The following is a 27,173-nucleotide window of genomic DNA, read 5'->3' as shown; positions in this document are numbered from 1 at the left end:
TTGTCTGTTAACATTCTGGAGTATGTAAGAACTATCGTCAGCAAATACACGTTGCGGTTTCTATGATACACGTTTTCGCGATCCACGGTTGAATATTGTGTACTTCTCTTTTGAGAGTTTTGTTGCACTTTTTAAAATGTTGTCTCGTGGTTTTACCAAAGTAGGAAATTTTGTTTTGAGTTTCCTTCATTGCAGATTCTTTGTAGACGGTCCCTGAAGAACATCGTGCAATCGTTATAGTTCGGGTTTTGAGAGAAGTTTAGCGAGAACTTCTTTCAAATGTATCCTTTTCTCAACTCTTACTACATTTTAAATTGTCGTTTTCTGAGTAAATTTGTCATTTTTGTCTGTTAACTTTGGCCTTTTTTGTGTTTATATAATAACATTTAAACCTTTATTGACACCACACTGTCACAGGAGACATGTTTGTAGCTGGTCCGGGCCCTTCATGGATCGTATGTGAAAGTTATATTTGGTACCAGACATGTTTTACTTTTGTAACTTGTTTCCTGGTTACCACAGGGTTTGAAAGTCTAGTGCAGGTGCTCTTTAACTTGTGTGGCCCCTGACATGATGTTCCGGGGACGTCATCTTTGTTCAATGTCAGATGGTTAACCCTTGTGTTATCGCTGGGTCAAGGTGACCCTAAGGCCCGAGAACAAATGTGTTTGTGGTATCCCTTGTGTTATCTCAGGGTCAAGGTGACCCTAAGGCCCGAGAACAAATGTGTTTGTGGTATCCCTTGTGTTATCTCAGGGTCAAGGTGACCCTAAGGCCCGAGAACTAATATGTTTGTGGTATTCCTTGTGTTATCTCTTGGTCAAGGTGACCCTAAAGCCAGAGAACAATTGTGTTTGTGGTATCCCTTTTGTTATCTCAGGGTCAAGGTGACCCTAAGGCCCGAGAACAAATGTGTTTGTGATATCCCTTTTGTTATCTCAGGGTCAAGGTGACCCTAAGGCCCGAGAACAAATGTGTTTGTGATATCCCTTTTGTTATCTCAGGATCAAGGTGACCCTAAGGCCCGAGAACAAATGTGTTTGTGATATCCCTTTTGTTATCTCAGGGTCAAGGTGACCCTAAGGCCCGAGAACAAATGTGTTTGTGATATCCCTTTTGTTATCTCAGGGTCAAGGTGACCCTAAGGCCCGAGAACAATTGTGTTTTTGGTATCCCTTTTGTTATCTCAGGGTCAAGGTGACCCTAAGGCCCGAGAACAAATGTGTTTGTGATATCCCTTTTGTTATCTCAGGATCAAGGTGACCCTAAGGCCCGAGAACAAACGTGTTTGTGGTATCCCTTGTGTTAAGGACTAGAGCTGGTTTTTAGAATCTGTCATGTTGGTTCCGATGCTGATTCCTTCACTTCGTTTCCGGCTCATGAACGATAATTTTTCAAGATCATTTGATCAGATCTATTCTAAGTAACAAGTAACAAATCCATCTGATGTTCACTGCCTTTGTCGCGTGTTAGATTTTCTTTAGAAAAATCCTCACATGAGTAGGTTTTGATTACACTTGAGTACGATTCAAGCCTCGTAAAGGAATAAAGATAATAATTTGAAATGTGATCCTTTATATATATTTAATTATACAGAGTATATTATATTGTTTTTAACATATAGTTAAGATGTAAAAAAAAACAAAATAATAAACAAATTGATTGGTTCAGACGAACATCTACAAAATATTTAAGAACCAAGTTTAATCAAATTGGGACCAAAGACTTATATTAACAAGGTAATAATGATATAATACAATAATTTAATAGTTTGAAAAACAAACAAACAATTTAAATGTTCCAAATGAAAAGTGAAAAAACACAAAACAAAATATTCAATAACCAAGTTAAATCAAATATTGGACCAAATATGTATTAATATATATTTAATAGCTATTGTGTGTAACTTGATAATGATATCCACCTCCAAGTGACTCGTTGTATAAACAAAGCGTGATAACAGCTGGAGGAGGAGTGAAACCATTATTACGTCACAATGGACTCTCGTAACCTCTCGTTCGTCCAGATTTCAGAGCAACTTTATAAAGTAATAAAGTGTAAAACATGGTCATGATGAGAAGTTACTGCGTCTTGAAGAACATTCACTACATGACACCAGAGTTGATCAGTAGTTGACGTTTAACATTCATGTCTAGAGATAAAATTGGTTAATTATTTTAAATATCGGTCATTTCTAACCTCTCGAGACCAGAGCGTTTGTCTTTTCGTGGATGTTATTGTCGTTACAACGATGCATGTTGATCACATCCTCGTTGTAACATCGCGTCCAGAAGAGACGTCGACGTCAGGGCGTTAATGTATTTTCCCATCAGCCTCCAGGACCGGCAGCTCGTCGGAAGCCATGAGCGGGTGGGAGGAGGAGGAGGAGGAGGAGAGAGGGCGGGCGTGACGGCGAGAGGGAGGTCTGCGAGGCAATAGAAACTCAGAGGGGGTGGGGATAATTGAATTACCCGCACAATGGAGTGATGGGCGGGCACGTGGTGCCGCTAATGGAGGAAGAGATGTCCTTTTTAGCGAAGCTAATTGTTCAGAAAAGCCTTTATTAAGGGAGGAGGGAGGAGGGGGTCCTACTTTCCAATGCACTTAAATGCACACACACACACACACACACACACACACAGACACTGATCCAGCACTTCTAATGCAGCGAGTCCCTCAGATCTCAGCAGGAGGGCTGGAGCCTGTGGCACCTTCAGACAGTATCCACACTAGACAGCATCAAGAGGATCCCACTGTTTTACTGAGCCACTGTCTGCTCGCTCGCCCCGCACTCACTGGCTCCTCTCTCTCTCTCTCTGAGTGTGTGTGTGTGTGTGTGTGTGTCAGGTACATGTTTCAAACACATCCTTTCCTGGTTCACTGCAGCGTCTGAGGAGACATTTTGCATTGAGATAAAGATGCGAGGCCAGCTGTATGGATCGCTCTGGATTCAATAAGCTTTCAGTTGGAGGCAGCAGGTGCCGCGGTTTTTACGTGGAGGAGGAAGAGCTGAAGAAACACAGATGTGACGACGGCGAGAGACGAGCCACGATCACCAGCGTTTTTTTGTTTTCACGACAGTAAAGCGCCGAGACGACGTGAGGAGAGACTTGAACGTCGACGTGAACAAACACAGTTGGTTTTATTAGATTCACCAGATCAGTCCAAGGAAGATGGAATCATGAAGATGTCGACGAATAACAAACATATACTGACATATAAAGTTGCTCATTTTATCTTAACATTCAAAGTTTTTAATAAAAAATAGAGTATACAGAGTACATTTTGTACTTTTGCATGTGAGATACTGACATTTTTTATTTATTGCATTTATTTTGAAAATATCAAACGTAATTATCTGTACATAAAAAAGAAAATAAATACAAATAATAATAAATATATATATATATCCTACCATTTTAACTATTCTTCAGTTCAGAGGAACTATAAAAGTATTTCTACACAGATATCCATATAAATACATCATTTATAAAAACAAATACGGGTTACTTAAGTTTAAAAATAATAATTACAATCATATTTTAATGAATTGTCTAACACACAACTGACTAATGCAGTTATTTGCCAAAACATATATCCATAAAAAATGGAATTAAACCCAACATTTTTCAGTGCAGTAATACATGAACATAAGATAAATATCTCTCTTAACGACTAAGCTAAGCTAAGCTAACATGTGGCCCTCGTGAGGTCAAACATAATATAGTAATTCATTATTTTATTTTATTGTTGTTGTTTATTGTTTTATTATTTATTACTTGTTCAATTCTAAATGTGACTTCAGTCCAAATAATAATGACTTCAATGGAAACCAAAAGGTATAAGATTTTTATTTACAATGACATTAAAACTGTAGTTTATTATTTACAATACTTTTATAAACAGTTTTATTTTCTATTCGTTTTTTTTATTGTTCATTCCTTGTTCAACTCTAAGTTTGACTTTTGCCCCGATAATGATGACTTTGATGGAAACTAAAAGGTATGAGATTTATATTAATAATGGCATTAAACAGTATTTTAATATTGTAAAGACTTATAAACAGTTTTATTAATTTATTGTTTTGTATTATTTATTACGTCTTCAACTCTAACTTTTAATGGAACGAAAAAGTCAAAGATTTATTGACTTGTATGTTATTTTTAAGAATGTATTTTTTTTGTAACTCTATTGTACTATTTATAAGACTTTTATTAACAGTTTTATTTCCTATTTGTTTTCATTATTTATTAGTTCTTCAACTCAAAATATTAATTTAATAATGATGATTTTAATGTAACTAAAAAGTCCTAGATTTGCATTTACAATGACATTAAAACTGTATTTTATTATTTACAAGACTTTTATGAACAGTTTTTTTTCCATTTGTTTTCATTACTTAACTTCTTCAACTCAAAATTTGAATTTTGTCCTAATAATGATGACTTTAATGAACTAAAAAGTCCTGCATTTTGATTTACAATGACATTTAAACATGTATTGTGTCGTCAGCAGTTTTATTATTGTTTATTAACAGTTTTGATGAGCGTCTAAAATGCAAATATTGTCAAATCTCCAGTGACCCAGTTATAAGTCACCATAAAACCCTAATGGCCGACCCCCCCCCCCCCCCCCCCCGACTCAGGCCCAGACTGGCCTTTTAAGAACAGATTCGGGGCGAGTTCATTAACAGAAAACAAAGAGGTCCAGTCACCGTGAGCGAGGGACTCGGAGATGCAGGATGAAATGGAAGGTGCTGCTCCTCCACCCAATCTCAACTCCCATCAGCCCCTCTGGTCCTCACCACAGAAGCCAGCAGCACTTTCCCAGACGAGGCTCCTATCAGGCCAATGAAACCTGAGCCACGAGTGCTAATGGACCCAGTGAAGTAGCACTGGTTTAAAAATCCATGTGTGATCAATATCACTGGCTCCCCTGCCTCCATCCACATCAGCCCATTTAGCCGGACGGGCCCGGAGAAGTATCGTGTTCACGGTCGGTCCAGGGTGTGTCACATGACTCGCCCAACTGTTTATGACGGGCGAGCGCTCGTGAAAATGGACTTTATTCAAATCGTGTGTCAGCTTGAAAGAGTTTTTGAGTCGAAATATCTATTTTCTCTTTGTTGATCGAGTCAATTTTCCGCCATATTTGTTGTCATGTGGCCCTCAAAGGGTCACAGAGTGTGTTCCAAAGAAACTATTGTTGGTATTTCGTTGTTTTTAAGTGTCATTTTGGACGAATAAACTCTCTTTTCATTGAAATATTTACATTAGAAATTGATATTAAGCTCCACCCACTTTCTGGAGATTAAATCTTGTTGACCATAACCACACCCACTCCGCTGCGATTGGTCAAGCATGGAGGTTTGTCACTGCGTGTCATCAATGGTCTCCACCTGCAAGGGACTCATTGTATAAACAAAGCGTGAACACAGCACAGCTCTTTGATACAGAAGTTGATCAAGTCAATTTTCCGCCATATTTGTATTCATGTGGCCCTCAAGGGGTCACAGAGTGTGTTACAAAGAAACCTAAAATATATTCTTCAAAACTATTGTTGGTATTGGGTTGTTTTTTAAGTGTCTTTTTAGACAAATAAACTCTCTTTTCATTGAAATATTGACATTAGAAACTTATCTTAAGCCCCGCCCATTTTCTGGAGATTAAATCTTGTTGACCATAACCACACCCACTCCGCTGCGATTGGTCAAGCATGGAGGTTTGTCACTGCGCGTCATCAATGGTCTCCACCTGCAAGGGACTCATTGTATAAACAAAGCGTGAACACAGCACAGCTCTTTGATACAGAAGTTGATCAAGTCAATTTTCCGCCATATTTGTATTCATGTGGCCCTCAAGGGGTCACAGAGTGTGTTACAAAGAAACCTAAAATATATTCTTCAAAACTATTGTTGGTATTCGGTTGTTTTTTAAGTGTCTTTTTGGACGAATAAACTCTATTTTCATTGAAATATTGACATTAGAAACTTATCTTAAGCTCCGCCCATTTTCTGGAGATGAAATCTTGTTGACCATAACCACACCCACTCCGCTGCGATTGGTCAAGCGTGGACGTTTGTCACCGCGCGTCATCAATAGTCTCCACCTGCAAGGGACTCGTTGTATAAATAAAGCGGGCGTGATTACAGCTGGAGGAGGAGTGAAGCCATTATTACGTCATAATGGACTCTCGTAACCTCTTGTTCGTCCAGATTTCAGAGCAACTTTATAAAGTAATAAAGTGTAAAACATGGTCATGATGAGAAGTTACTGTGTCTTGAAGAACATTTAATACATGTCAGTAGAGTTTGAGTTTATCATTAGTCGACCTTTAAAAATATACTTCAAAAAATATATATTTTGGAAAATTTCAAATTTCCGGGCGGTACAGAACAGAACAGATGGGCAGTAAGAAGGTATTTAATTAATGGATAATAACCCTAAACCTTAGTCAACATGAGTAGAAAATGAGTTAAAAATTCAAATGTTTGCTATTTGTTCAGGCTTTTCCTTGATTTTCTGGAACTCCTGTGTTGTTCTCAGTATTATCTTGACCTTTAAAGTATATATTTTATTGAGTAATGTTTTGATTTTTTAAGTCCTTTGTGACCCTGGTCTGGAAAAGCTCTATATAAATACAAATTACTTACTTATTTACTTGAATTATCGATTTAACGTGTCATTGAATCCATTGAATGAATGGTTTCGACTCGTTCACAGTGAATAATTTTTTCCAAACGTCCCCAAAGAATAAAAACTCGTGTGTTTTAAATCATTTAAATTCAAGTCCAGAATGTGATTCTGATTCTAATCGAATTGTGAATCAAACCGGGCTCAGGTTAAGCCCCGCCCCTGCCTGATGACGCGGCTCCTCCGCTGAAGCCACGCCCACAATATCCTCCCACACAGAGCGGAAGAGTGTGTGTGTGTGTGAGTGTGTGTGTGTGTGAGAGAGAGTCAAGAACGAGGGGAAGAAGAGGGAGTGTGTGTGTGTTCATGTACCGGAGAGAGAAGAAGAAGTTTCGATACGAGGAAGGTTCGTGTGTCAGGCTCGGTTCGCTTGAAGGAGACTCTGGATCCTGGACCTCGAGGACCATGACGGCAGCTGTGGACCTGAAGCCCACCTTGACCATCATCAAGGCGGAGAAGATGGACGGTCAGTGTTTTATTCTGTGCTTTTGAACGGATGCTCCGTCTGGAACGTGACGTCCCTGAACACCCGGAGATTGTTGCTCAACACTGGGCAACACACACACACACACACACACGCACACACACACGCACACGCGCTTCTCACGCCCGCGGCTGTGGAGTCATGGACTTGGCAGCGAGTGCATGTGAATCATGTTCTTGTAAAACTCCCGCTTGTTCTCTGGCAGTGACAGCGTTTGTTTCTCGAGACCAGAAGATCTAAATATACTTTTATCATCATCATCATCATCATCATCATCATCATCATCATCATCATCATCATCATCTTCATCATCATCTTCATCATCATCTTCATCTTCATCTTCATGATCATCATGATCATCATCATCATCATGATCATCATCATCATCATGATCATCATCATCATCATCATCATCATCATCATCATCATCATCATCATCATCATCTTCTTAATCTTCATCTTCTTCATCATCATCATCATCATCATCATCATCGTCATCATTATCATCATGATCTTCATCACCTTCTTCATCATCATCATCATCATCATCATCATCATCATCATCATCATCATCATCATCTTCATCTTCATCTTCATCTTCATCATCTTCATCATCATCTGACCAGCCGAGGGATGCCGAGTCATCTTCTGCCCTCCTGACCCACCCTGGTGTCCTGCACACACCTCTCTCTCTCTCTCTCTCTCTCTCTCCCTCCTTCTCTCTCTCTCTCTCTCTCTCCCTCCTTCTCTCTCTCTCTCTCTCTCTCTCTCTCTCTCTCTCTCTCTCCCTCCTTCTCTCTCTCACTCCCTCCTTTTTTTGCTTGCAATGAACTTTCCAGAGGCTTGAGGTGATGCTTGTGCAGCGTTGAACCCGCTGACGGCCCATGAGCAAGGCTTTGGGTTTTTACTACCTCAATGTACCTCGAGATACCTTGAGGTGAGGGTTCAGACAAATGTCAAACTTCACCCATTTTATACTCACTCACGTCGATTAATGCTGATTATCTTCAGAGTAATCTGTTCTTTTCAGAGGTATAGACAAAAGTGTTTGTTCATTTTAATGTAGCGACTGGAGCTCAGTTGTCTTCGTCCAAAAATACACTTAAAAACATCAAAATACCTTCATATACTGCTCATCTGTAACTCTTGGATTGAAGTATAATATAGTATAAGTAGAATTGTCTTTTTCAAGATGGTTTGTAGCATAAGATATACAGTAGCAAGCAGTACAGACAGAAAGCACTCTGGGTAAAATATCGCGAGCTCTTCCAGGGCGTGTACGGTCGACTTGTGATATTTACCTGAAGTACTTCCTGTTTGTATCGCTTGGTGTTCTTTAAACTTCTGCTACATTTATTCTTATATATTTGGACGATTTTTAGTGTCTTTTTATGGACAAAGACAACTTCGCTACATTAAAATGAACAAACACTTGTGTCTAAAACTCTAAAAAGAGCTGAAGATAATCCAACATTACTCGACATGAGAGTAGAAAATAAGTGAATCTGGGGTGAACTATCACTTCAACCCCTCCTTCTACCACATTTGTTCATTTTCAACACACTCGCATCTCAGAGTAATCTGTTCTTTTTAGAGGTATAGAAACAAGTTTTTGCTCATTTTAATGTAGCGACTGGAGCTCAGTTGTCTTCATCTTCATCTTCGTCCAAAACATACACTTAAAAACATTCAAATACTTCCATATACTGCTCGTCTGTAACTCTTGGATTGAAGTATAATATAGTATTGGTTTTATTAGAATTGTTTTGGAAAATTTCAAGATGGTTTGTAGCATAACAAAAGCGAGCGTGCAGACAGGAAGCACTCTGGGTAAAATATGGCGAGCACTTCCAGAGCGCGTACGTTCAACCTGCGATATTTACCTGAAGTACTTCCTGTCTGTATCGCTTGTTGTTCTTTAAACTTCCGCTACATTTATTGTTATCTATTTGTACGATTTATAGTGTCTTTTTATGGATGAATTTGAAGACACATCGCTACATTAAAATGAACAAACATTTTTGTCTAAATCTCTAAAAAGAGCTGAAGATAATTCAACATAGTCATGAGAGTAAAAAAAGGGGGGGGAATCTGGGGTGAACTATCACTTCAACCCCCCCCTCTACCACATTTGTTCATTTTCATATCCATTTTTTTCGAATGTAGCAACTAGTATAGTGGAAAAAAAACAATGGCGTTCACTAACAAAGCTGCGACCACATGAACCGCACTACCTTAACAACACACTCGCATCTCAGAGTAATCTGTTCTTTTTAGAGGTATAGACAAAAGTGTTTGTTCATTTTAATGTAGCGACTGGAGCTCAGTTGTCTTCGTCCAAAAAGACACTTAAAAACATCCAAATACTTCCATGTACTGCTCGTCTGTAACTCTTGGATTGAAGTATAATATAGTATTGGTTTTATTAGAATTGTTTTGGAAAATTTAAAGATGGTTTGTAGCATAAGTTTAACTATAGCGAGCAGTACAGACAGGAAGCACTCTGGGTAAAATATCGCGAGCACTTCGAGAGCACGTACTGTCGACTTGCGATATTTACCTGACGTACTTCCTGTCTGTATCGCTTGGTGTTCTTTAAACTTATGCTACATTTATTCTTATATATTTGGACGATTTTTAGTGTCTTTTTATGGACGAAGACAACTGAGCTTCAGTCGCTACATTAAATTGATACAAACATTTTTGTCTAAAACTCTAAAAAATAACCAATTACTCTGAACATTATCCCAATATTAGTAAGAAAAAGGGGGGGATGTGGGGTGAACTATCCCTTCAACCCCTCCCTCTACCACATTTGTTCATTTTCATACCCTTTTTTTCAAATGTAGCAACTAGTATAGTGGAAAAAAACAATGGCGTTCACTAACAAAGCTGCGACCACATGAACCGCACTACCTTAACAACACACTCGCATCTCAGAGTAATCTGTTCTTTTTAGAGGTATAGACAAAAGTGTTTGTTCATTTTAATGTAGCGACTGGAGCTCAGTTGTCTTCGTCCAAAAAGACACTTAAAAACATCCAAATACTTCCATGTACTGCTCGTCTGTAACTCTTGGATTGAAGTATAATATAGTATTGGTTTTATTAGAATTGTTTTGGAAAATTGAAAGATGGTTTGTAGCATAAGTTTAGCTATAGCAAGCAGTACAGACAGGAAGCACTCTGGGTAAAATATCGCGAGCACTTCGAGAGCACGTACTGTCGACTTGCGATATTTACCTGACGTACTTCCTGTCTGTATCGCTTGGTGTTCTTTAAACTTATGCTACATTTATTCTTATATATTTGGACGATTTTTAGTGTCTTTTTATGGACGAAGACAACTGAGCTTCAGTCGCTACATTAAATTGATACAAACATTTTTGTCTAAAACTCTAAAAAAGAACCAATTACTCTGAACATTATCCCAATATTAGTAAGAAAAAGGGGGGGATGTGGGGTGAACTATCCCTTCAACCCCTCCCTCTACCACATTTGTTCATTTTCATACCCATTTTTTTCAAATGTAGCAACTAGTATAGTGGAAAAAAACAATGGCGTTCACTAACAAAGCTGCGACCACATGAACCGCACTACCTTAACAACACACTCGCATCTCACAAACACAAGAGTGCTGACAGCTGCAGTTCGGCGGCTAAAATAGAGCACTATCTTGCAAAATCTTTTTTTTTTTCCTGCAAAGGTTCAGCGGTTTGCGACCAGGTCAGGCCGCAAACTCGCAACTCGTGTCACTTATTTTTCCACAGAGATGCACGTTGTTGGATGAGTGTTTCGTTTCGAGTCGATGACTTGTTTTTATATAGCTGACCCAGATTGTGTTTGAAAACTGCAGCAGCTCCTTATCTCGCTTTATTGTGCTTTATCTTTCCAGTCCAACCTTAGAACAGCTGAGAGTTTAGAGCTTTTTTTTCAAGAGAATCGTTGGAACCCAGTGCAACACATCTCTTTCTAAACCTAGACCTGAGCACTTTGTTCTCCATACTTTACTGAGGTTTGTAAATGACATAAAGTAACATCTCTAAAATGTATACATTGTTGAACTTGAACATTTGTACCACCAGGTGGTTTTTCTTGGCCCACGATGTGGTTGGTTTACATTTTAAAGATGTTTAAATCGTGACCTATGAAGAGCAACGTTTCTCAAGACGATTATAAACGTCAACAATTGAACCGAGACCAACGATAACAGTGGAACTGAAGGAGTTTGATGGGATTGTTTGGTGAACGGAAAAACAAACGATGTTTTGAGACGATATCAGACTTTCTTTCAAACGTGTCCTTTGTCACGATGACGACCTCGACTTCTGAAACAATGTTGGTGTGATTGAGTTTGAAACCCCTGGTCTGGAGGTTTTTAACGTACATGAGTGACTCACGGTTTATAAACGGGTTGAAAAACAATGGCTTTTGAAGCTGCTCTCTATTGTAGCGAAGGTTAAACCAACAATCCATACGTTACTGTGACCAGTTTCTATTCTTTCTGTTGACACTTGAGATGTTCAGTGGCTTCACTGATGGTGAATAAGAAAACACAGGCCTGTCAATCATTGTATATCTCCATCTGGCATTTTGTTTTCATCTCTCCACTGATCCAGACTCAGTTATTGAGCTAAAGGGCCACATTTGAACCAACAGTGACACCGTATAATAAGATATAAACTGCTGGTATTTTGAGTTCAACACAAAAATGTTGCACTTTTCCCAAAATATTTTTAGTGTTTAGGAATAAGAATGAACAATTTGACAACTTGGGCGAGGTCACCTCACAGGAAGAAGGTTGCTGGTTCAATTCCAGGCCTTCTTTCTGTGTGTTTGTATGGGTTTACTCCGGGCACTCCGGTTTCCTCCCACAGTCTAAAAACATACAGAGGTTGATTGAGAACTTTGGGGAAATTGTCCGTAGGTATGAGTGTGTGTGTGAATGGTTGTCTGTCTTTGTGTGTCCTGCGACAGACTGGCGTCCTGTCCAGGGTGTCCCCTGCCTCTCGCCCAATGAAACTGGGATAGAACTCCAGTCTCCCCGCGACCCCCATATGGGATTTAGTGGCAGAAAATGAATGAATTTGACAACTTTACTTTCTCGTGTTTTTATTTGACTCATTATATTGACATAAAAACTTGTGTCATTTAATATAAAACAATATTTTTATACTTAAAATAGGTTTTAATTGTGTTTTCTACTTCGTTTGATCCCAACCAGAATGTATATAATAAATCTAAATCATATGAATTGTATAATTAAATACCCTTTCCTTTATAATTTGTACAAACAATTATAATTTATTGTTGCACAAAAGTGCATTAGTGGCAGATAATGTGAGTTATTTGAACATATTTCTTGCAGTTCCTCCTCAGGCCACACCTATGACATGTATCGTAGTAACCCTCGTGTTAAAACTCTCCACGTCACGCAACACGTGTTGCAGACGACGACACGAAACCCTTCCGGTCGATCGACTTCACGATAAAGTGCTTCTGTTACCTTCACGATTCTGTTCGCTCGGGTTTAGATTTACACTAAGAGGCGGCGTCTGCGTCGAGCTCCAGCGACTCGTCAGACCTGGAGGTTCAGGGTTCAGCGACCGACAGGAATGTTCAGCAGCCCCGACGGGTGTCATGCATGGAGGCATCACTTTTATCTGATAACACAAACGTTGACGCTCGCTGCAACCAGCGCTTGCTCCTTATATGGACTCCAGGGTTTCTCCCCCCCCGACACTGTGGACATGTACACAAGCGCCCGGGACCCCCTTTTTTCTTCCAGACCACGTTAGAAAGACCTGCCTCCAGACCAGACGGTCATGGTTATGTAAGAACTCGGAATCTCACCTAGATATGTCTGAGTCAGCGCCTTCTTTCCAGAGCCGGCAGCTGTGCAAACGCCGGCGCCGGTGACCCGGGTTTCTTCACCGGTGGGTCTCCACTCGACCGGTACTGCTGGTGGTCTCTGAGTCAGAGGCGTTCGAGGAACCATCGTCACGTGGGGGGATCGATGCTGGCGTCTGGACAATTGAATCTATAGCCTCTCACACTGGGCCACACCTCGGCGTCTGACACGCCTGGAAGTTTTCCTTCTCAGGCCCAAAGTTACGAGTCTCGCTGCCAGAACCAGCCGTGGTTCCAAATAGTAAACACATGGTTCCGAGGGTGGGTGGTGGTGGTGGGGGGGGGGCTGGGAGGGAAGTGTCAGGCGAGGTGTGGCTCATTTGATGTCGGAACACATGGAGTTCCTCGTGAATCCGTCCAAATCTTTTCTTCCCTCTCACGGTTTCATAATGAGACGGACTTTAACGCGTTCGTCAGAAGCGTCGAGTCACGATAAGGAGCCGAACCGGCGCCGACCGCAGGCCTGTTGACTGTTGCCAGTCAGACTCTGAACCATCACCGCATGTTAGTGAGTCCACCAACACTCAGCTTTACGTCTGTTTGAATCGAGCTTAAGATGATTTAAAGCATCTACTTTCTTTCCCAATGTTTAAACAACAACATGTATTATATTAGTTTATTATTTAATGTTTTATTTTTGGTCAAAGGAACTGGTAATAAATACTTTTCTGAAACTGTATTAAAGCGACATGTGAGGCCAGTGGATCCCAATTTGAAAGTCTGGTAATATTGACGTGTCAATGAGCAAATATACTTTATTCTACTTTATTCTACATTTCTTAACCTGAGTTACAGTTAAAGTTACAGTTAAATCTCTCTAACAAGTTTCATAAATACTTCTCAGGTAATAAATACTTTTCTGAAACTATATTAAAGCGACATGTGAGGCCAGTGGACTCGAACCCAATTTGAAAGTCTGGTAATATTGACGTGTCAATGAGCAAATATACTTTATTCTACTTTGATATACATTTCTTAACCTGAGTAACAGTTAAAGTTACAGTTAAATCTCTCTAACAAGTTTCATTCATACTTCTCAGGTAATAAATCCTCAGTAAACACAGATTAACACCCGTTTGCAAAAAATGATTATTAAGTTGGTAGTTCGAGTCCCGGTGATGGGGACTTGTGTGGACCCAATTCTGAGGCACATTATTATTACGCAACCAATGGCTTCTGGTGATCCTTGATTTTAAGAACTCCCTCATTTTGATTTTCTTCAATCATTACTTTAGTTTATTATTCTGCAGATGTGTGTGTCGTTCCTCAGCGTCGTTAGAATCGATTGTTTTGTCTGCAAACATAAGTAATGATGAGTGTTCGTGTGTGTGCGACTGAAAGACATTATTTTACAAATATGTTCAGAATAATATTCTATTAAAGAGGTCGACGATAAGGATGGAACGTTGTAATGGGATCAGATGAATGTGTTTCTTTGGTAGTCGTCTCATGCATCTTGAAAAATAACTCATTTTTCCAAGTCGTTCAATGAATCATGAGGAGTTTTACCAGAAACGGCCGATTGCTTCTTTTCATGACAAGTCATGATATCAAGCGAGACAGCACGGTAACCCCTGAAGGGCCTTCTCTCTTTGAAGGACTGAGTCACTCCATGTTTGTGTGTGTCTGTGTGTGTCTGTGTGTGTGAGCCAGTGAACAAGAAGCACTTCCATCACTTGTTACAGAACAATGAGCTGTAATTTTCCACTACTCAACGTCCAAATATTCAACAGCTTGTCATGTTCGTCACTAAAAACAAGCCTAATTTCTCCAGAATAAAAAAGAGTAAATGGAGTTTACACACACTCTGGGTTCGGAGATATCCATTCAAGAGTTATTTCGGTCGCCTGTTGGGAAAACGAGCTCCACGAAAAACACATTAGACGTCATAAAACAACGGAGGAATGCTTGGCATGCCGCTTGAAAAACACTGTGGTCCAGTGAGAACATGGCAACGTTGCAATTACTTTGTTTCAATGTACATTTATTACAAAATGTATCTTTTTAATGTTTCGATTCCGAATGTTTGCTCGTGTCGTAGACGTGCGTCTCAAACGTTAGTTCGTAAATCTTCTCTTTCTTATCCTCTCTCATCTTCGACAGCTCTCGTACCTCTCTGGATATTTTTATTTTTAGCCCTTCCGTGATGATCCCCCACTTTATTTAAGCTTATACCGTAAAAAAGAAAAGTTGTGGAATGTAACGGTTTGGTCTAGAAAATGGGGGCAGGCACGATGTTTTGTGGAAAAATGCAACACACAATGTAAACTGTTTGTCAGATGTGTCATGTGTTTGGTTTAATGCCTAAACAGTTTCCTCCAGAGCATCCATGTCTGTTTACAGCAGGGCCGGAGCCTGGGAGGGCGGCATGGATGGATGCGGACGGGCGAGCACCACCTGCATTCTCAAGTGCTTCATACTCAAGCTGGGTCAGGGTTCGAGGGGGAATGCGTTCGGTACTGATGAGGACAACAGACGTTTGGGTCAAGATTCTATGTCACAGTACACATTGGAATCCAGTAGGATCTGGAATCCTACTAGTACTGATTGGAATTCCAAGTAAAGATTGGAATTCCAATCTGTACTAGGAGAGATTGAATCCTACTACTGTATTGAGATCTGAATATTGGAATTCCAAACTGTCCTAGGACAAATGGGAATTCTACCAGTACAATCTCCAATTCTAATAATAGGATAAATTCGGATTACAGCAAAATTTCACAGCTAAAATATCGGCATACGTAAGCCTACATTCCGCATTACTATTCTGGGTGAATGACTTCATATTTTATCTGATAACCCCCTCTGTAAATACACATTGTAACCATGGCGACAGCCGTCTGGTCCTGGTCATAGGCCTTATTCATTTGGACCGTTGCGGATTGTCCCATGATAGATTGGAATCAAAATTTGTCATAGGATGATCCACAATTAAAATACCTTAAGATTGGAATCTTGGAATTCCAATCTGTACGAGTAGAATTCAAGATCCTACTGGATTCCAATCTGTACTGTGACATATACGTTTGGGACAGAGTTTCAAGCTATTTGGCTTCACTTTAAACACTAAGGTGTTGCTTCAAACTTCAATCATTATCTACTCGCCCTCATGTCGACCCTAGGTCTATCTGTTCCGGGTCATAGGCGAAAGCGAATCCATTCTAATGCGGCGAATAGTGCCGCATTAGAATGGATTCGTGCTCGTCTGTAATGTCCCTCTTGCTGTCTCACCTCGACATGAGGAATTGTCTCAGAGACAAGTTTAGATTTTATGATGTTTGTAGCAGAAGTTGAAACAATTACATGCTACACAGACAGGAAGTATTCTGGGTAGATATTGCAAGTTAACATCAGAGTCTACTAGAATCACGATATTTACCTGAAGTACTTCCTGTTTGTAGCATCTTAGCCTTCATAAACCCGAATCTCATTTGACATGAAACTGAGTAAAAATGAGTGGATTTTGAATTTTGGATGAACTAGCGCTTTAAATATGGGGCACAGTTGTCACACCAAAAATCTTGCATACTTTGAAGGCACATTATTAGTTCAGTATCTTAAACTCCTAACTCACGAAACATTTATCTTTAGTTTGTTAGTTGAAGATCCAGATATTTGCCTTTAAGCTCCAAAAACATCTTGTAGTAGGAGCCCATAACATAACAGCAGTTTTTGTGAAAACAAGATGACAGGAATGTCAGCAAAATACTTCTACAGCAGCTACAACAAATAATTTACCAGTAACAGTATCTTAAATTCAAGAAAGAAACCAGTTAATGTACAGTATATTCAATAAATATCCAGTTCCTTGTGGCAACAGTTTGACTAGAAAGCTAACTTTTGACAGACTTTAACATACATAAAGTATTGGTTCAGTTATTATACCTGCAGTATTGATGTCTTTTTAAAATAAATACACAGCAGACATAAAGCAGAGTCTCGGAAGGTAAAAATATTCAGCATTCTTTGATGGGAACGAACGTTTGGATGTTCCCCAAAAACAAGCACAAGCATTGCGAGTTAGCGTTAGTTCTTCAGCTCTTGGCATCTCTCAAAAGGGTCTTTCTTGGCCTCGATCCTCTCTTCAGTGTCGTTCATCTTGTCCTAATGTCGGGCCAGTAACTCGTCTTCAGTCTGGATCTTGATACAGACGCTCGTAGGCGAGATGTTTTCGTCACGATTGTAAAAGTCGTCGGCTCAAGAGAGTCGACGGGCGTCGCCGCCTTCTCGTTGTGTGGTTTAACACCAATATTAGATGTTTCTCCACGAGGCCAGCCAGGAGTCAGGGGTCCAGACCTGAGAATAAGACCCGTGTTTGGACTGGTATTGTTTCTGTGGGCTCCAGCACCTCGGTTTGGGAGTTTTTCAAGTGAAACAGACGTGCCCTGTGTCTGCTCTGCCTCCTCCAGTCTCGCCTCCAAGCGTTCCTTCTATCTACGCTGAATTAAGTTGGCAATGCAAGCGGCGGAGCAGCTGCTGGAACAACCGACCCTCTGAGATCCAGACTGACACCCTGCCCTCCGCCTTCCACCGCCGCTCTCAGCCACCGCTTTATCTCCCCGCCGTTCTCAATGGGCTCTCTTCATGTTATGTGGTCGGGGGTGTGGGGGGGTGTTTTATGATGGTGCGCCCCTCAGATGCCCTAAGATCGGATCTTCGTTCAAGATTCCCTCAGATGCCGGCGTCACCTTCTGATCTCGAACTGTCTCTGGAGCGACTCCAGGCGTTCGACTCACCGGTGCTTCGTGTCTTGTTGCCGATGCAAATCCAGGCAGGTAGGATGTTGGTGGAATATCTGAGTGGCACGACCCAAGAGTCTGACCCTTCCCTGAACCCACGACTTGCCCCGCAGGAATTGGCAGCTTAACCGCAGGAAAAGAGCTCTTTAGACTTGTTTCTTTTAGTCCCGGCCTCACCGTTCCCCACTTGAAAAGAGCTTTTTTTTTTTCTTCTGCTACGTGCCGTTTTATTTTATTTATTCAAATCAACTCCTCACTCCCGGCACATTAACTCCAGCTATTTATAGCTCAATGAGGACTATAGTAAAGGCTTTGTCCTTCCTTTATAGGGACGGCTTGCCTGCCTTCCTCGTACCATTGCATCATTTACAAGTGCAGGCAGTAGTTTATGAATGAAGCGAGTCTCTGCCAGAGGCTGGAGGATGATGGCTCGGTTCCCACTGTGATGTCACTCCGGCGGAAAAGGGCGCTTTATGAGACCTTCCATTCATCCGTCTGGTTGTGTGTGTGTGTGTGTGTGTGTGTGTGTGAGTGTGTGTGCCACCCCCTGGATCTCTGGTTCTGTGATGGTCTCGTGTTACAGGCCGGTGAGTCATCGGCTCCGCTCCGACACCCGTGATGCTCCTCGGTGTCTTCTCCGGCCCCTCCTCGCCCTGCCCTTCGACTCCCATATGTTTGCCTTCAACCCACATGGATTAAGTAGTCCTCGCAGGAATGTAGCTAGTATGTGGGAACAGACCCTCACAAGTCCATCTCTATTGTCTGGGTATTAATAAACACATCGTGGCCGCCTCAGATGATCTGTCTTAGATCAGAGGTGTGGTCGTACAGACGCGGCAATTCGAACCCTCTGGAGAAATTCTTACGCCTCTCCATCGGCAGATCTTGGAAAAAAACGGGAAACTCCATCTTTGTCTACAATTGTCTTGATCTTACAAAGACTTTCTTTTATAATGTTTCAGGACATTTTCAGGATTTGAATGATCTGGTGTTTTAAGAACGGCTCAGATTTGTCAAAGATCAACTAGTGATCGACTCTGGTGTCAATTAGTGAATGTTCTTCTCTTCAAGACGCAGTAACTACTCATCATGACCATGTTTTACACTCATTACTTTATAAAGTTGCTCTGAAATCTGGACGAACAAGAGGTTACGAGAGTCCATTTTATGACATAATAATGGCTTCACTCCTCATCCAGCCAGCTGTAATCACACCCCACTTTGTTTATATAACGAGTCCCTTGGAGGTGGAGACTTCCGGGATTGATAACACGCGGTGACAAACCTCCATGCTTGACCAATCACAGCAGAGTGGGCGTGGTTAGGGAAAATTGCCAAAGGCTCCTCTTCTGGTTGAAAATAGACTCTGAAATAAGAGAATGAACAAAGAAAACACAACCTTGGTTTCCGTCACAGCTTTTTGCAAACTAATATTTCAAAAGTGTTGACGGAGAGAATTTGTTTGGGGTGAGTAGCTTTGAAAGCCATTATGTGTCCCCAACAAGACAACATGGTTGAAAGATGCTTCGAAACAAGTTGTTTGTATCATTTTTTTTCCAAGTATTCCTAGAAAAGTCCCGTCTTGTGAACTGTTGACATTTGATAAGACAGAAAGTCTTTCCATAAACTTAACGAAAGCAAAATGTTCCCAGAACTACTGTTTACGTATTAAATACAAATGAATCACACTTTCAATTGTACACACTTTATACACGATGTTACTACTTGAAATATATTTTTGTCTATGTTTAGTAAGATTTAATAATTGAATATAAATTCCTCGTTGTTGTCAAAACGGAAAAGTTTTTCTCTCTAATTAAACTTAGATTTTTTAGCTGTTTTCCTTTTGGCAAAAATTAATACAATAAGAATTGATCGTCTTGCAAACAATGACTGTCATTTTTGTTTTATTTCACTGCTTATTGTTTAAGAAAATCAAACTCATTTTCTTACATTGACCTTTGGAAAACCTTCATTCAATCTCGAGCCTCTAGTCGTAGATAAACATGTTATAATTATTTTTATTGTTATTATCACTTGTCTTGTCCGAGCTCTTCTCTTGCACCTCATACCATTTTCCAGAGCTAAGTGGCCGGGACTCATCTTGTGGAAACTGTCTAATGTGGAAAAGTGATGACATGATGCATGAGAGTCAGATGCTCTAACTCTCAGCACATAGTGAACCGTGTGCGTCTAATAGGCAGCGAAATTCAATCAGAACTTCAGCATTCACTCGATATTGTCTTGATGCTAGCGCTCTCTTCCTCGCTAATGGATACAAACGCCGTACATTAGCGCCGCCACAGATATCTTCCCTATAGATTCTTCTCAGCGAAGGCCGTTTGGCTATCATTTACACATTTCGCTCTCTGTGCTTTTCACGTCGGCACCGACACCACCTCGTTCGTCGTCGTGTTCAAGTGGTTTCAACGCCATCAGGATGGAAAAAAACACATCATTCAATATGGAAATAAAGACATTTATGTGCATGAAATGGTAACAAAATCTATGACACGTGGAACTTTCTTCACATATATTTATAGCTTGACCGACGTTCATTGTTACTTATGCATTAAAGTAGGTAGAAATGTTTTGATAATCAATCGATATTCTACTAAATTTTAACGATGAACCGAGTAATCAGACCTTAGATGGTCAAAGCTCAGTTACAAATACACTAAAGATAATATAATATTGAACTAAGTAAATGTCAACTGGTTTGCTTTTAAAAACTAGTAAAAACAACAAACAACTCATTAGAATCTGTTTCGCCTGCAGTTCATACAAAACTCTGCAGCAGGAATTCTGAGCTGCTCTAGTAGAAGAACTCACATTTCTCCTTCAAACTCTTCACTGGCTGCCAGTTTCTTTCAGGATCATTTTAAAATTCTGGTTCTTACTTTCAGATCTATTCATGGTCAGACCTTCCATCAGTGATCTGATCCAGACTTACACCCCAGCTCGGGCTCTGAGGTCTGTGGATCAGAATCTACTGATGGTTCCTGAACTTCCGGACCAGAGGAGAGAAACAACAACTTTAAATAGCAAACTTAGGCAGTAATTTCAGTTGTTTTTTTTTTGTTATCAAGTATAATTAATTCAAATATTTGTTTCTAAATTAAATACATAGTTGTTCTTTCTTTATTTTTGTTAAAATATTTGCAAAGAAACTTTGAAAATCGAATCTAACGTGGATTTAAGTGACGACAAACTGTAGATTTTCCAAACGTTCTCCTCAGCGTCGGCTCACATGCATCTCCTCTCCAGAGTGTTTAATGGGTGTTTCAAAGTCTTTGAAGGCGGATTTAGTGCTAAAGTGGCTACGAGAGCGAGCGGGCAAGACCAGACCCGGGCCGGCTTGATAAAAGCCGAGCCGAGGGAGGGGCCGGAGCGGTTCGAAAGTGCAGAACAACTCCACTCAATCCAGCTTAAATAGACGGAAACATTGTTGCCGTTCGCCTTCACATCAAAGCCAGGAGCGTCTGAGCCTCGGTCCCGTCTCGGCTCGCGGCGGCGCTTCTACATCGTGTTCGGCTAATACTTCTTAAAGAGATGAAACGACTCGACTCGAGACGGACGGTTTTGAAACATCAGTGACTCTGTGTTTTTCTAGTTGATTTCACAGCCGGCGTCTGTTACCGGCGTAGAGAGTCGAGAGCGAAAGGGAAGAACGAGGGGGAGAGAAACGTTTTAACAGACGGACGCCGGTCGAAACGGCGAAGACGTCGCAGCTGCTGAAGGTCCGAGGTCTAGACGAAGGTGTGCGGTGGAAACCGACACCGAGCCTTTATTGCCGCTGCCGCGCAGATGAAACAAGAAGTCAAATAGTTCAGCAAAACTCTGTATTAGAAACCACCTGTTCTTGAGTTTTAAATCTGTCTTCAGATGGTTGGATGGTTCTGGCTGGAGGTCTTTAACCATCTCACCGTTTGATTCTTGGAGACATCGTTTGTTTGGAGAACGATTTTTGTTTCAAACTGACTTTATTCATAATTATATTTTTGATCTGGTCCCCTATATAGTTGTGTTTTTCATTTTTATTTTTACCATTTATTAAGTTGTAAACATTTATCTATGCTTGGATATCATTTTTCAACTTTTATATGTGTGAGCAAAAATTGATAGACTGATATACATACATTAATATTTTCATTTTTTACTCTTCATTTTACCATTTTGGTATTCAACAGCACTGTAGTGATTTTTTTTTTATTAAAAAGAAAAAACAAATTCATTCATAATTGTATTTCATATTTCTTTTATGGTATGTATTTAAAATTGTGTGCAAAAATGTAAATACATTTACAATTTACATGCAAATATTCACAGCATTTCTTCATTTTCTGTTGCTATTTAACTTCAGTCGATCGACTGTTAAAGAAACAATGAAATCACGCAAGATCTCAGAGATGACTGAGGATGAGAGGATACAGTCGAATCCAGTTGTTTTTAAAAGCTGATGTTTGACAATATTTTTAATAAAAAAACAAAAAAAACATATACATTTCTAATTGTATTTCATAGTTCTTTTATTGTATACTTTTTTAAATACATTTACAATTTACATGCAAATATTCACAGCGTTTCTTGATTTTCTGTTGCTATTTAACTTCAGTCGATCGACTGTTAAAGAAACAATAAAATCACGCAAGATCTCAGAGATGACTGAGGATGAGAGGATACAGTCGGATCCAGCTGCTTTTAAAAGCTGATGTTTGGCAATTATTTTGGTTTTCAGTTCTATTCATTCAACCAAAAGAATGTTGAACAATCACAAGATGTCACAAAAATGTTGTGTCTCCTAAAATAATTTGTAATCCGTAAAATAAGTATCGTATCATGAGATCAAAGTATCACTACAGCCCTAAAGAGTGTGGCTATCAACTGCTACCTTACTTTAAAATAAGTTGGAACGTAAAATAAAGCTCTTCTGTAAAATAAAAATCTTGAAAAAGTTGCATTTCGGACAATTAACGCGTCAATCGTAGCGAACAAGAATCTTATGTGACATATTTTCTAGCACTTTGTCTTTCCTGACATTTGATTTGTCGCGTCTCGACCCGGTTTCTATTCCTGCGAACGTGTCCCGCGGCCGTTCTTACTTTCTCCCCTTCGAGCCAGACTTCTGTGCAGTGGTCAATCTAATTAGATGATCGTGGTCATCAGGATGGTTCTCCACCATCAAAGGGACTTCTGTTACCGCCTGGATCCCCGCTGAGGGAGGAACAGTAGTCCTAGTGTGAGCCCCAGACCCTCAGGACAGCCCAGCCCCCCCTCAGAACCCTTTTAGACACCCACTGGCAGACCCTAGTGACATCATCACCTCATCTCTTGACCGTTGACCTTTGCTCGAGACTGACCCCCTTGCTCGAGGGGCAACAGTAGTCCTAGTGTGCCGGGCCGACCTGCTAGGAGGTCTGTGACGGGTCACGCCGCCACTGATGGTCACCAGACGCTTTATTTTCCGAGCAAAAATAACATTTTTGAAAAAAAGTCTGCAGCTTGAAACGAGGAACTTCTACTCAAAGAAAGTACGTTAAGATGACATCGTCATCCTCTTGTATCTCCGGCGTCGTAAAAGGCTTTTATCGCAGCTGTTGAATCAGATCTGCTGAAGAATCATTAACTTGTAGTTGAGTCTGGGTTTCACAAGAGACTTATATGTGTATTCATTATCAAGGTGCGGTATCATGACCAGTTCCTGTGTCATCAAGCAATAGCGAAAGCAATAAAACTAAAGTTTAAAGTCGGAGAGTTTCAACATCTCTTTTCATGAAGCTGTATTGATTTTTTTTTTGGGTGGGGGTTTGCTTTCAAATCACATTTTATTTTTTTTAACCAAAGTCATTTTACCTTTTACAGTTTAGTAAAGCTTGTTAATAATAACTATTTTTTAATTTACAATTGAGATGAAAATATTCACAACGTTTGTTCATGTTTTTGTTGCTAATAAACTTTAGGCCTCTAGATGGCAGAAGTGTTACTTTCCCCCCGCGGCTAAAAGAACATTGAAATCCTGCGAGATGACTGAGGACGAGAGGATACAGTGGGTCCAACAGCTTTTAAAGCAGATATTTGGACATATTTTGGTTTGAAAACAAATGAAAGTAGTTACGACTTCAAGAGTCATGTGGTCTGTAAATACTACAACACCAGAGTCAAGTACTGGACAATACTACACACATATACTTGTTACTACACTATCACAACACCAGAGTCAAGTACTGGACAATAGTACACATATATACTTGTTACTACACTATCACAACACCAGAGTCAAGTACTGGACAATACTACACATATATACTTGTTACTACACTATCACAACACCAGAGTCAAGTACTGGACAATACTACACATATATACTTGTTACTACACTATCACAACACCAGAGTCAAGTACTGGACAATACTACACACATATACTTGTTACTACACTATCACAACACCAGAGTCAAGTACTGGACAATACTACACATATATACTTGTTACTACACTATCACAACACCAGAGTCAAGTACTGGACAATACTTCACATATATACTTGTTACTACACTATCACAACACCAGAGTCAAGTACTGGACAATACTACACATATATACTTGTTACTACACTATCACAACACCAGAGTCAAGTACTGGACAATACTACACATATATACTTGTTACTACACTATCACAACACCAGAGTCAAGTCCTGGACAATACTACACATATATACTTGTTACTACACTATCATAACACCAGAGTCAAGTACTGGACAATACTACACATATATACTTGTTACTACACTATCACAACACCAGAGTCAAGTACTCGACAATACTACACATATATACTTGTTACTACACTATCCCAACACCAGAGTCAAGTACTGGACAATACTACACATATATCTTTGTCACTACAGTATCACGATATATCATATTGTTGACCCTGTATTGTAATACGTATTGTATTGTAGTCCTGCCAATACACAATTCTAGTTTCAAGGTGAAAATACCTAAATACATTTTGTTTATTTTTTCAAATTCCTTATAACACCACCATCAATAATAATGATGTTGAAGATAATCTATGAATAAATATATTTTTAATTGATCCCAGAAGGAGACAAAAAAAGGCTCTTACTGGAATAGATCTGTCGCTCACAGTTTGTGTCTAGACTTGACAGGATGGTCTCGTTGTCGATCACAAGTTTGTTCATATTATTTATTAAACATGTTTTCTCCTCCTGCAGACCCTGAATGTGGCGACGTTCCACTGCTGACTCCCGGGAGTAAAGAGATGATGTCTCAGGCTCTGAAAGCAACATTTAGCGGCTTCACCAAGGAACAGCAGCGGCTCGGTATTCCCAAAGGTAGGAACGTCATCTCCTGATATTCCCAGTTTGCAGTATTACGAGTCATGTTCACCACCTCGCGCTCGGTGTCGACGCTCCGGCGTGGCCTACTTTAGCTCCAGTGTAGGAGGTGATTCGCTGCTAACGAGAGGAACATCGCAAGTTTAATAACTTCACTAATTTAATTCTAAACCCACTGCAGGAAAACAAACGAAGTAAATCCTCGGTCGATGTTGATCCAACTTTTGTCGTCACTTAATCAATATATATGTCACAGTACAGATTGGAATCCAGTAGGATCTGGAATCTGTACTAGTATAGATTGGAATCCAGTAGAATCTGGAATCTGTACTAGTACAGATTGGAATCCAGTAGGATCTGGAATCCTACTGGTACCGATTGGAATTCAGTAGGATCTGGAATCCTACTAGTACAGATTGGAATCCAGTAGGATCTGGAATCCTACTAGTACAGATTGGAATCCAGTAGGATCTGGAATCCTACTAGTACAGATTGGAATCCAGTAGGATCTGGAATCCTACTAGTACAGATTGGAATCCAGTAGGATCTGGAATCCTACTGGTACCGATTGGAATTCAGTAGGATCTGGAATCCTACTGGTACAGATTGGAATTCAGTAGGATCTGGAATCCTACTAGTACAGATTGGAATCCAGTAGGATCTGGAATCCTACTGGTACCGATTGGAATTCAGTAGGATCTGGAATCCTACTAGTACAGATTGGAATCCAGTAGGATCTGGAATCCTACTGGTACCGATTGGAATTCAGTAGGATCTGGAATCCTACTGGTACAGATTGGAATTCAGTAGGATCTGGAATCCTACTAGTACAGATTGGAATCCAGTAGGATCTGGAATCCTACTAGTACAGATTGGAATCCAGTAGGATCTGGAATAGTACTAGAACAGATTGGAATTCAGTAGGATCTGGAATCCTACTAGTACAGATTGAAATCCAGTAGGATCTGGAATCTGTACTAGTACAGATTGGAATTCTACTACTGAACTGGGATCTGAAAATTGGAATTCCAATCTGTACTAGGAGGATTCCAGATTCTACTAGTAAATTCCAATGTCTACTAGTACAGATTGTAAATCTGATTTCAGATCCCAATACAGTAGTAGGATTCCGATCTGTCCTAGGACAAATGGGAATTCTACCAGTACAATCTCCAATTCTAATAGGAGAAATTTGGATTACATCAAAATGTTTTGGACAATTTGTTGTATTCCAGATTCTACTGGATTCCAATCTGTACTAGTTTTATTCCAGATCCTACTGGATTCCTATCTGTAATGTGACATATATATTTATTTTTTCAATTTGGGTTGAGGTTAAGAATCTTAAGCTGAAGTTGAAAAGACAGTTTTAATTTAAAAAAATGTCAAATACCATGTATTTTTGTATGTGGATGATGTGATGATTTGCACAGATGTCACTGTTTAAGATAAGATAAGGGACAGAGATCAAGTATGTCAATAATACAAGTAAAACTGGAGTTTCTTTGGTGAAGGACTAAAAACTGAGATAAATAAGATAAATTGAGCCTCAAATAATGAATAGAAAAAATCCAAACCTACTTCCTGTTAGCTCAATATAAATGGATCTTTAAAAAGTTTCACATTCATGAATCTAAAGATACAGCATTTATATATGTTTTGAATCAACATTAAGATTAAGATTAAGACTAGAATTCCCTATTTGTCGAATTTAAACTGGATTTTTTAAAGTTTTGTTTTAATTTCCGTATATAAAACATTTGGTTTCAGAGCCAATTTTTACTCTACAGTTTGGCATAAATCTAGCCAATCACGGAAGGAACTACACAACATCAACCAATCAGAAGCAGCATAAGGCGGGGCTTATCTTTCTTTACAGCAACACAACTCACTCAAGCGAGCGGTCGAGTCATCGTAACAACAACATGGCACTGCTGGCAAACTCTCCCTCGTTCGGGTTTTTCCTGTCATGAGTCACACTTTAATT

The 27,173-nt window shown here is 39.9% G+C and overlaps 1 protein-coding gene across 1 annotated transcript in view; it reads left to right on the top strand.

Moving 5' to 3' along the window:
- Positions 1-6,969: 6,969 nt before the first annotated feature.
- The window catches only part of ets1 (ETS proto-oncogene 1, transcription factor), a 39,757-nt gene continuing 19,553 nt past the window's right edge, over positions 6,970-27,173 (top strand). The window contains exons 1-2 of the mRNA XM_087795729.1: positions 6,970-7,158; positions 25,064-25,183. Coding sequence (XP_087651855.1) covers positions 6,999-7,158; positions 25,064-25,183 — 280 coding nt within the window. The 5' untranslated portion in view covers positions 6,970-6,998. The remainder of the gene's footprint in view (positions 7,159-25,063; positions 25,184-27,173) is intronic.

Source organism: Callionymus lyra, chromosome 7 (assembly GCF_982586985.1).
Source record: "Callionymus lyra chromosome 7, fCalLyr1.hap1.1, whole genome shotgun sequence".
Lineage (NCBI taxonomy): Eukaryota > Metazoa > Chordata > Actinopteri > Syngnathiformes > Callionymidae > Callionymus > Callionymus lyra.
The sequence above is the reverse complement of the archived record's forward strand: the minus strand, read 5'-3'. Positions and strand labels throughout refer to the sequence as shown.